The 12,623-nt window shown below is 42.2% G+C and overlaps 1 protein-coding gene across 1 annotated transcript in view; it reads left to right on the top strand.

Annotated features, from left to right (window-relative positions):
- si:dkeyp-72e1.9 (syntaxin-binding protein 4) overlaps positions 1 to 3,665 on the top strand; it is a 99,503-nt gene extending 95,838 nt beyond the window's left edge. Inside the window, exons 21-23 of the mRNA XM_036589889.1 lie at positions 172 to 174; positions 950 to 1,007; positions 3,614 to 3,665. Coding sequence (XP_036445782.1) covers positions 172 to 174; positions 950 to 1,007; positions 3,614 to 3,665 — 113 coding nt within the window. The remainder of the gene's footprint in view (positions 1 to 171; positions 175 to 949; positions 1,008 to 3,613) is intronic.
- The last annotated feature ends 8,958 nt before the right edge of the window (positions 3,666 to 12,623 follow it).

A 12,623-nucleotide genomic window follows, 5' to 3' on the forward strand; every position in this document is an offset into this window, starting at 1 on the left:
CCACCTCCTTGTTTCTACGCTCATTGTCCATTTTATCAGCTCCACTTACTATATAGGTGCACTTTGTAGTTCTACAGTTACAGACTGTAGTCCATCTGTTTCTCTGATACTTTGTTAGCCCCCTTTTACCCTGTTCTTCAGTGGTCAGGACCCCCATGGACCCTCACAGAGCAGGTACTATTTGGGTGGTGGGTCATTCTCAGCACTGCAGTAACACTGATGGTGTGTTAGTGTGTGTTGTGCTGGTCTGAGTGGATCAGACACAGCAGTGCTGCTGGAGTTTTTAAACACTGTGTCCACTCACTGTCCACTCTATTAGACACTCCTACCTTGTCGGTCCACCTTGTAGATGTAAAGTCAGAGACGATAGCTCATCTGCTGCTGCACAGTTTGTGTTGGTCATCCTCTAGTCCTTCATCAGTGGACACAGGACGCTGCCCACAGGACGCTGTTGGCTGGATATTTTTGGTTGCTGGACTATTCTCAGTCCAGCAGTGACACTGAGGTGTTTAAAAACTCCAGCAGCTCTGCTGTGTCTGATCCACTCAGACCAGCACAACACACACTAACACACCACCACCACGTCAGTGTTACTGCAGTGCTGAGAATGACCCACCACCCAAATAGTACCTGCTCTGTGAGGGTCCATGGGGGTCCTGACCACTGAAGAACAGGGTAAAAGGGGGCTAACAAAGTATCAGAGAAACAGATGGACTACAGTCTGTAACTGTAGAACTACAAAGTGCACCTATATAGTAAGTGGAGCTGATAAAATGGACAATGAGTGTAGAAACAAGGAGGTGGTCAGAATGTTCTGCCTGATCGGTGTATCAGCTCCACGTTTGAAAGGTGATTCCATATGTTTTAATGGCTGTTCTGTATTTTTAATGGTGACTTCGTACGTTTGAACGTGAGTGTAAATGACTGTCTTTGTGTTTTCGTTGTGCAGCGCTGCCGCAGGTCTCTGAGGGGGGCGTGGCCGGCCAGGTGGTGGAGTGTGCCGTAGAGTAAGTACCACAGGACACTGAACATTCCGCGGACGCTCAGCGTTTTCCTCTCTGCTGCTGCGTTCAGACAGACGAGGAGGAAACAGTCCTCAGCTCAGTCCACTTCACTGTCACACCACTCAGCGTAGCTGCCTGCAGTGATCCGCTTTGACGGAGCTTTAAAGAAACGCCACAGTGCTCATTAGCTGCACAGTTTAGCTTTGAAGTCCATAAAATGTGAGCAAACAGGATTATAGGAAATATTTGTGATTAATTCCTCACTCACAGAGTACACGGCCTGTCAGAAGTCCCAGGTTTTCTTTGTTGGTTTTCAGTAATTTTCCTGCGGGGGTCTCAGGAAGCAGGGTTTCTTACTTAGCCAGCTAACTTTAAAGGCCCACACACTCACTTTAAACAAATAGAGAAGTTTGCTGTACAATAAACACTGTAAAACACTGTTTTTATGACGTCACACAAACCATCATATTTACACATATCTGTGTAATCAGTTTGCAGCAGTTAACTTTGGACGAGGCCGAATGAGGCACAACACAGGGTAGCCAATCAGAACAGAGCTCATTTCCATATATTATACACTGTTGGAAATAAAGGTTCTGTGCAGGTACATTTTTAATTCATCAAGGTACAAACAGTGTAAATGTTCCCTCAAAGGTACAACAGTGGTGACGAATACAGTTTTAGGTCTGATCTTAAATCAGAGTTGATGGGCAGCTTCACTGAGGAGCTGCTGCTTAGGATTACAGCAATGCCCAAGAGTTTAGCAGAAGGCTGTGGTTGGACATTTATTACAGCCACACCCCCTTTCTTCAGAAGAGGGCTGTGATTGGACAGTGACTGGATGATGGATTATATACTTCTGACAGAAAGTCAGCATTTAATTCTAAAACAGAGAATTTAAACAAAAAAAAATACACTGTTAGTAATAAAGGTTCTGTTCAGGTACATTTTTACTTCATCAAGGTACAAACAGTGTAAATGTTCCCTCAAAGCTCCAACAGTGGTTTTAAGGTCTGATTGTGAACCTTAAATAAGTTTCTCCAGGTGAAAAGTTTGTATTTGTACCTTTTCATAACCGAATGTTTTAAACAGAACAGTAAAATAAAAGCCTGGAGACGAGACGGGGTGTGTGGAGTCAGTACAGCTTAGAACATATCATTTCAGTGGATTATGTTTCAGTTATGTTCCCTGACTAAAGGTACTGAGATGGAGCCTTGAGGGTTCCACCCCAGTGACAAGAGGGGCATTGACCCAGTGACAGTTTAGTACCTTTATTTCTGAGAGTAAAGTAATGTACACTATATAATATAAATATATAAATGTGGGTTTGAATATATTCCTGGTGTCGGAACAAAACCTTGTATTTGAAAATGCCTGTTGCTCTTTTTTCATTGTGTGTAAATTTCATGATGAATGGACCAACAGAAATGACCCAAACTGACTTGGTAAAAATTCTGGTTCCATTGACTTACATTAAAAGTAAAGTATGTTTTTTCTTCTCCTCTAAAGTTGCCATTTTGGAGATATGAGATTTTGCTCCGACAGCAGTGATATTACAGTCTTAAAGGTACTTTAACAAAAACAGCCTGTTTAATTCTAATGGATACAGAGAGGTTTTATCTCAGTGTATAGAATGTTTTTTTGTTTGCTTGCTTTTAGTTGCTTAGTTTTCCCCTAAATCAGTGTTTCCTAAACTTTGGGCCGCAATAACATGTTTGTTCCACATGACGGGGAACAACAACATCTTTGACTGAGACACATTTCTGCACATTTTAATACACAATTGTTGTTTAATTACTAAATGAAACATATTGGAAAAAAATAAAACAAATTCTAAAATGCACAAAAAACTTTTGCACGGGCCACATTTTAATGTATATATATTTATATATAGGGTACATCTCAGTGCTTTTAGTCAGGGAACATAATTGTACCATAATAATAAGCTGTACTGACTCCACACACCCCGTCTCGTCTCCAGGCTTTTATTTTACTGTTCTGTTTAAAACATTCGGTTATGAAAAGGAACAAATACGAACTTTTCATCTGGAAAAACTTATTTAAGGTTCACAATCAGACCTTAAAACCGCTGTTGGAGCTTTGAGGGAACATTTACACTGTTTGTACCTTGATGAACCAAAAATGTACCTGCACAGAACCTTTATTTCCAACAGTGTATAATATTTGGTGGGTTCAGGTAAAATGGGACAGTGCAGCGTTATGTTCTCCTGTTTAGTTTGCAGAAAATCCTCGTGCTCATTTATAAAGCGTAAGCTGACGTTTAAATAAACAGCAGCTTCTTAAATTGTCCATTTAAGATTCAGCCAAATCTGCCCTCGACGCTCTGCTGAGTCTCTCTGTCCCGTCAGTGAGCTGAGCTCTGTGCGTAAAGTCCTAAACTCAGTGTTTCCTAAACTCTCTGTTTGCTAAACTCTGCGTTTTCTTCTTGAGTCCCAGTTTGGGATCCATTTCCTCATTTGAGTCTTTGTGTCACATTCGGCACATTTGTATGAAGATCATTTGAGACGCTGGGTGTCCCTGAATGTGTGTATACGCACACTTTAATAAGGCTGTTTCTGCATCTGCTGATGTGTGTTTTTGTTCTGCAGAGTGAATCACTGGCCGCCCGGAGCTCCTGCTAAAGAGAAGCGCTGTCTGTAAGAGGATCAGCTGGAACTCGGAGTGAGAGAGAACGTCCACTACTGTGAACAACTCCCGCACAGAGAGAGAGAGAGAGGGAGAGAGAGACCGAAGCTTTCAGTCTGATTTCTTTTCCTCCACAGACAGGAGTAAAGGCCCAGCGTTAGTTAAGGCTCGAGAGCGAGGAGTGCTTTACTGATTAAACCACTCGTTAGTGTGTTTTTAATAAAAACATTGTATATTTACGTATTTAACTTACAGTGATCAGTGTCCAGAAGCTCAGTCAGAATGCTGAAGGCCACTTTAACAGGCAGAGACTGAACGTTTAACTGTGCTTCATCAGGGGACAAGCTGAGAGTTCAGATCAGTCCAGTCCAGACCCCGAATTACACAGGAATTCCATTCTGCATAATTAAGTGGTTAAGATGTAAACAGAGTCGTTCAGAGTGGTTTGGTGTGAAACGCTCTGTTCTAGAGAAACTGACCGAGTCAGAATTGTTCACAGTGGTGGTGATAGGAACCAGACGTCCACCTCTAAAAGCTCCCTCACAGAAAGTTCCTACATGAAACGGTTATGAATTCACTGCCTGATGACTGAGACACTGTTTTATGATAGTTTTGAGAACTTAAACTCCATTCATGGTGGAGGGATACATAATATGCAGGGCGCTGTGAGGCAAAATAGTCCCCAAAGAAAACTTATTATTTCAGATTTTCCACTGTTTTTTCATTATCGGTTCACTGGTGGTTCTGGATAGTAAATAAAATGTCTATTTGTGTTGTAGTCATGGCGACCCCTGGTTCCTATCACCACCACTGTAAAGACATCTGAACCATTTCACACCAAACCACTCTGAATCACTCTGTTTACACCTCACACACTGAATTATGCAGGAATTTTGAAACATTGGTGGAATTCCCCTTTTTGAATAAGTCTTGGACAATATTTGGCCCAAATAATAACCCAAATAATATCTAGTCAGGTGGTTCTGTGGTGGACCACTGATGACTGGGGTCGAGGGGGGCTGATAAACTGTACAGTAACAGATGCAGATACACAAGGTGCACCTGTATGGTAGGTGTTTCTGATAAAATGGCCAATGAGTGTAGTTACAAGGTGGGTGTTTTAAATAAACCGGTAACTGTTTCAAACGCAATAATGTCTCTTTAAATGTTGTATGAGAGAACCACGTTCCTCATCAGGGGGCTCCCAACTGGCGCAACCCACCCAGTGTCGGCTTTATTGCCAGAAAGGTTGTGATTTTGATTCCTAGTGATGCCGGACAACCGATACCCAGCTAGCAGGTGGCACTGGACATTGGATTAAAACATTAATGTGTGAATTTTCCACTTTATTTGAAATAAAGCTGTTTAAAGTGATGCATAAACACTGTTGAAGTTTCAAAAACCATACCGTTCACTGGTAACTCAAAGTATGTTTGGAGAATCTTCAAATATGAAACGAACCGGCAGCGTTCTGACTTTGCTTCAGTCTAGCTGAGTTTAAAACTCTCCGTCAGTAAGAATCCTCTGAACTCATGTGAACTCGTGGCTGAGCGGCTCGCAGCGTGAGCAGAGTGACGTGCAGACAGAGCGAATCCAGTGGTCTCGTAGCCGAGTGCTCGTCTACAGCTCACGCCTCATCATTTGATACGAGGCGTATCTTTGTCCTGAGAAGTGCTGTAACGTTTGGAGGTTTTATATTTTGAATCTTTTATTATAAAGCAGAAGTGAGTCCGTGCGCTGCTGCTGTTTTAGACCGAAACCTACCAGTCGTCTCCTCTTCACATCAGTCCTGCTGTCACAGCCACACTACCCTGTTACCACAGACCATCTCAGACTCAGATTGTGTTCCAGTGTTTAGAGGAGAATCACTCTGATGGACAGTGATGGGCCTTTACAGTAGGGCCTGACCGCTATACTGTTGGCTGATAAAATAATCCAGTATTAACACTCTGGGTTCTGATTTGATCCTCTTAAACTCTCCTTTAGAGGCTCTCCATATAACATGATCCTCATATGTTTCATATCTAAATGCTCCGTTATCTTCATCACTACTTTCCAAAACCACTGCAGCAGCTTCAGCAGCTGTAAACTCTCTGCACGCCGTTTCACATGAGTCTCCGATGTGGACTGAATGAAGAATGAAGGGTTTCCGGCGTGATGGTCAGTCCTTAGTGATTTCCTGAGTGTCCATTGGTCAGTTTCACACAGAATGTAGACGGACACACGAATCCACCAGTTCCACACGGTGAGAGGCAGATGACGTGTATCTCAGCCCCTCTTCATAGGCTCATAACTCCGGATGTGAGTCTCGTATGATCTCGTGATAAGATGGAATGGAAAGGGCGACTCTACAGATTCAGGAAGTGTTTGAACTGGATTTCTGAGCTGGATCATCACAAAGATACAGACACAGATATAGAAACAGAGGATTTGACAAGCATTAATGGACCCCAGAGGGTTAATAATTTACGGATTTATTGGTATTAGCAAAAATCCCAGAGATAAAACAGAAGTAATGTGTGTAAATATATATATATATATATATATATATATATATATATATATATATATATATATATATATATATACATATATATATGAATGAAGTATATGTAAAATGATCTGACACTCACACCCATCAGTAAAGCACTGTTTAACTCCAAAACTCAATTTTTTTACCAAATGTAATGACAGTATATCAGCTATTATTATCACTTCTCTGGATTTTTCAGCTCCTTAAAGTCAGTTTTGCACAGTGTCCATATCAGTCAGGCCCTATTTTAAACTGCCCATCAAAACTTTGGGGACACCCAGCCACCATCTCAGTCATTTTTGTAATAAGTGAGCACACTTCCTTTGCCACTTTGCAATAATGTAGCATATTAAACAGAAAGCTGTTTAAATTTTGACATTTTTCTTTGTACAAAGCTGAAGAAGCTTCGGATAAAAGTGCTGTCTTGGGAATAAAGCCAAAGGTCACACAGTCTACCCCTTTGTTGTGATGTGAGCAATCATATATTTAGACAAGGCAAGGTGTCCCCAAACTTTTGACAGGCACTGGACCCTCACGTCACTGCTCCTACAGAGTGACCCTGGAGGTCTCATTGCACCAATATCTACACAGCTCAGACTGACCATCCAAATCAGAAACCACCAAATAGTACTGCACTTCATTTTGATGGTCCACTGTCTTCATCTGCAGGTGCTCATACAACCTTTAACCCAGCGTTAGAAACAGGTTCTGGATCAGCTTTGGGTTTATCTTTAGAGACAAGTTGAATTTAAAGGGGAATTCCACAGATTTTCCAAAATTTCTGTATAATTACGTGCTTAAGATGTAAACAGAGTCGTTCAGAGTGGTTTGGTGTGAAACGCTCTGTTGTAGAGAAACTGACCGAGTCAGAACTGTTCACAGTGGTGGTGATAGGAACCAGACGTCCACCTCTAAAAGCTCCCTCACAGAAAGTTACTACATGAAATGGTTCTGAATTCACTGCCTGATGACTGAGACACTGTTTAATGACAGTTTTGAGAAGATTTTTGTCTAAAAATGTATTCTTTAAATCCATTCATGGCGGAGGGATACATGCTGAGGCAAAATAGGCCCCAGTAAAAAATGTTCTATTTCAGATTTTCCACTATTTTCCATCATCAACATTCCTTATAAACTCAGAAGACTCGTGTAGGTTCACTGGTGGTTCTGGATAGTAAATAAAATGTCTATATCTGTGTTGTAGTCATGGCGACCCCTGGTTCCTATCACCACCACTGTAAAGACATCTGAACCATTTCACACCAAACCACTCTGAATCACTCTGATTACACCTCAATGACTGAATTACATAGGAATTGGTGGAGTTCCCCTTCAATAGACGTTCAGCTGAAGGTGAGCGTCTAACTGCATCCACAGTGGACTCTGAAAATCCAGTGTCAGTGATGCAGTAGACTGTTTAGTGTTGAGCACCACTGAGCGTGTGATACGCCGGTCCTCCTCGCTGCGGCGCGACTGTGTGGAATATTGATCTTGTTTATATTACTGGTTGCACTCACTCTAATATTACTGATAATAATGTAGTTCTGTAATGTAGATCGCATCATATGTGTGGCCTAAATATCTTTTATGTTTTGTTTTATTGTTTTTATTAAAGGGAAGAGAAGAATGTGTTGAATGCGTCGGTGGTTTTCATTCGGGAGTTTTCACTCCTCTTGACCGCAGTGTGTTACCACGACAAAAAGCAGTTACTATGGCAACAGTAAAACCAGAGCCGGTTTATGAGGAGCCTGGCCTCTTCCTATTTCCCCCATTATATCAAAAACATGACTGCTAAACAGCAGAGGGCGCCCTCGAGCAAGTCCTCAATGAATAGGAGTAAATGGAGCTCAACAGCTAACGGCTCAACGGCCCATTTAGACTGAAGTTATAAGGAGTGTTTCAGTCCAGACTGCTTTTTGAATGAGGCAGCATACAGGACGGCCAATCAGAACAGAGCTCATTTACATACATACATTAGCCTGTTTAATTCTAAGGCTGGGAAATGATCATGTAGAAACTTAAGTGTTTTAAAACCCCACAAATTTTATAAGGTAATAACGGAAATAGAAAAATGTAGTCGGGCTCTTTAAGTATGTGATGATGTTCTCTCTCTCACACACACACACACACACACACACACACACACACACACATCTTCTAAGCCCCTTATTCCTCTGGGTCACGGGGGGAGCTGGAGCCTGTCCCAGCAGTCATTGGGTGGAAGGCAGGATACACCCTGGACAGGTCGCCAGTTCATCGCAGGGCAGACAGACAGACATATACATTCACACACATTTTAGCATGTCCAGTTCACCCGACTGCATGGTTTGGACTGTGGGAGGAAACCCATGCAGACACAGGGACAACATGCAAACTCCACACAGAAAGGACCCTGCCCTGGTCACCCGGCGACAGGGCCACCCACTGCACCACTGTGCCGCCCCTCACTCATACAGTACCAGCCAAAAAAAACAGACCTTTGAAGCTTCATTGCTGCGCTGCGTCTTCATTAGAGCAGCGTCCTGCGGTGGTGAACGTGCCTCTGTTCAGAACGCAGGCCGTTCTCCGAGCTGGGGGTCGTGTGAGGTGCAGACGTGTCCCACAGACACTCCTGAGCTCGACTGCTACTTACAGACATACAGGATTTGTCACTCAGACTCAAATCCCTGCCTGCAAACCGACAGCAGATACAGAGTCCAGGATTTTCCTCATTAAACGCTCCGCAGTCGGGCAGCCCACACCACCGGTCAGACGTCTGGAGACACATAGGGAGCTTTAATGTGTTTAAAGGGCTCGTACTACAGAAAGTCTAACTGTCTTTGATGTTTTTAGGGGTGGACAATAAGACATTTTATTGTTATCACAATAAATTATGTCAATATTCTTTTCGGAGCATATCATGGTTTCATTACAAAGAGAGCAGAATTAGACCTGTTTAACTGGATTTAGTGAAGTGCAGCTTGAAAAACAGCGAATTAAAAACATTATAGCTGTAGGTTTATCATTATCGTTACTAAGTTGGCTTGAAAAAGATGGAACTGCATTTAAGATGGAACTTCAGTTAAGGTGGCACAGAATTTAAGGTGGAACTCTATTAAAGGTAGCACTAAAATTAAGGTGGTACTGAATTTAAGGTGGAACTACATTTAAGGTGGCACTGAATTCAAGGTGGAACTGCAATTAACATAGCACTAAAATTAAGGTGGCACAGAATTTCCGGTGGAACTCCATTTAAGGTAGCACTAAAATTAAGGTGGCACAGAATTTAAGGTGGAACTTTACCATCCACCTTGGATACTGCAACAAGCACTTAGCAACATTTTAACAACCATCAACCGTCTTCCACCATTTTAACGGTGTAACGCGATTAGCTGGCTTTTTCAAGCCAACTTAAAGTTTGTTCATGAACTTTCCCTTCCTAGTTATTATTATAGTTTTAATTGTGGCAAAGCAGGTTCTATTTTGTCTGTTCCAACTTACTGAATCTCAGAAAAAAGAAATATCGTGATGCACATTTGTGTATCGTGAAAACGTCTAGAATTTTTTGCCTTAAGTAATGTGAACACTGTTAGTATCAGAACACATTGAGTGTTTTTACATGCACTCAATAATCCAATCATAATCAGATTTCCGCATGCAAACAGCATACTCCAATATCTTAGATCAGAGTAAGGTCTAGAAATCTGACAGATTAAGAAATCTGATTAATAAAGAGGCTGGGTTCTAGCTCAGTAATCAGATTTCTCAGTTCTGTAAACTCTTACTCTGATTTCTTTCAGATTTCTCAGTCTGAGCATGTGCGAAACAGATGGCGGTACCAGAAAAATAAGTAAGCTGTGTCGCCGCGAGACGCAGCACAACACTTTTGGAGCGACGCTGAAACCAAATACATGCCTGACGAAATGAAGGATTTAAATATTCTTCATCTTCTAGATGATGTTTGTTCATATTTTCAGATAAAGTGGTGCGACGTTTTAAAAAAAGCCACTGCATGTTGAAGTTTTATGTTATGTTTACGTCTCGTCTTCTTCTGTGAGTTTATTGGCTGGTTGTAAAGCAGAAATCTGATTACTGTCTGACTCATGTAGACCCAGAGTTTCCCCATTATCTGATTACTCAAGTGCATGTAAACACGTTGATCGGATTACTGACCAAATCTGATTTTCTGCAGATCGGATTATTAAATGCATGTAAACACTCAGTGTTTGCTCCCCGCTCCATTTATGGAAACGAAGCTGCAAAAACAGCCTGTTTTGAATTCACTGTTGTGATGTCACAAACACATTTGCATACATTTGCCTATCCAGCCTACCACCGTTTAGCCCCGCCCATTCACACTGATGTTAAGAAGTATTTCAGTCTGGACTGCTTTCTGAATGAGACACAATACAGGACAGCCAATCAGGACAGTGCTTATTTACATACAGGCACAGTACACAAAAGAGCCAGTTTAATCCTAAGTGACAAGGAGTATAAAAAAATAAAATAAAAAAATAAAACACCAGGGAATGTAGGATACGGTCCTGTGTTTTTGGTCAGTTTGCAAAATATATTAAAGCTGTTTATATTTTGCCATTTTTTTCCTGGAGAAACTGCAGAACTGAAGGAAAAGAGCTTCAACGTGTGAGTTTAACAACAGTTTGGAAGAGAAAACAGTCGGATCACTGTTTAAAATCTGCTCTTCACACCGAGGAAGAGATTCTGATGAACATGAAGCTGATGATGATGAACAATATACACACAAAGCAGCATCACCGAGCTGCTTTACGATGAACTGAACCTGCGCAGCGAGATTTCTTACTGAATCAAACGCAGAACTTCTGAAGGGAAGGCAAAGCGTCCCCAAACTTTTGATGAGCACCGTGTGTGTTCTTTAATGCTTGTGTAATCCAGCTGCCGCCTCAACAGCTGGAGCTGAACTATTTTTAATATAGCTGAACAACTGAACACGCTTCACACCAGATCTGACCTCCACCTCAGACATCGGGCAGTGAATTCAGAAACACTTCATGTAGTAACTTTCTGTGAGGAGCTTTTAGAGGTGGACGTCTGGTTCCTATCACCACCACTGTGAACAGTTCTGACTCGGTCAGTTTCTCTAGAACAGAGTATTTCACACCAAACCACTCTGAACGGCTCTGTTTACGTCTTAAACATTTAAATTATGCTGAGAATCTTTCATTCTTACCTGAAATCAGCATATCTAAGGTTAGGGTGACTGACTGGTAACCATAGAAACAAAAATGAACCATTCAAAACTGTTTATTATTGAGGATGTGAAACTGACCAATCGGAACTTGTGGGTGATATTTTGTTTCCTCACTGAAATGCAGTCCAGGAATATAAAACTTTAGTGGACACTGTCAAAACACTCGACACAGAAGAAAACAGCCAGGCAGCACAGCGAGTTAAATACCAGGTCATAACTACAGTCTAATCTTCATACAACTTACTGTACAGGCTCTCCTGATTAAACACCCAATCACCCAACCACTCACTCACCGACCCACTCACTCAATCACTCACCCACTCACTCAATCACTCACCCACTCAATCACTCACCCACCCACTCACTCAATCACTCACCCACTCAATCACCCACTCACTCACTCACCCACCACTCAATCACCCACCCACTCACTCACCCAGTCACTCACTCACCCACCCACTCAATCACCCACCCACCCACTCAATCGCTCACCCACCCACTCAATCGCCCACCCACCCACTCAATCGCTCACTCACTTGCTCGCTCGCTCACCCACCCACTCACTCACTCACCCACTCAATCACTCACCCAGTCACCCTCCCACTCAATCACTCAATCACCCACTCACTCCATCACTCACTCAATCACCCACCCAATCACCCTCCCACTCAATCACTCACCCACCCACTCAATCACCCACCCAATCACCCTCCCACTCAATCACTCAATCACTCACCCACCCAATCACTCACTCCATCACTCAATCACCCACCCAATCACCCTCCCACTCAATCACTCACCCACTCACTCAATCACTCACCCAATCACTCACTCCATCACTCACCCACCCACTCACTCCCTCACCCAATCACCCACCCACTCAATCACTCACTCCATCACTCACCCACCCACTCACTCACCCACTCACTCACCCATTCACTCCCTCACCCACTCACTCACTCACCCACCCATCCACTCTGCCTTATTATTCTATACTAATAAGGAAGTTATACACTTTTAAAAATGTACCATTTATTAAAGGCCCATATTACAGAAAATTCAACTGCTCACTTTAAAAAAACGTATATAAACACTTTCAAAACATTATTTGACTCCCCACACTGTAAAAATGGTCTCAGTGCAACCTAAAATACTTCATGTGGTGACTGAATTATTTTTATTCAATCTGAATACATTTTTTTTTAGATCAAAGTAATTTTTTGAGTTGAAT

Source organism: Colossoma macropomum, unplaced genomic scaffold (genome assembly GCF_904425465.1).
Source record: "Colossoma macropomum unplaced genomic scaffold, Colossoma_macropomum, whole genome shotgun sequence".
In the NCBI taxonomy this organism is placed as follows: domain Eukaryota; kingdom Metazoa; phylum Chordata; class Actinopteri; order Characiformes; family Serrasalmidae; genus Colossoma; species Colossoma macropomum.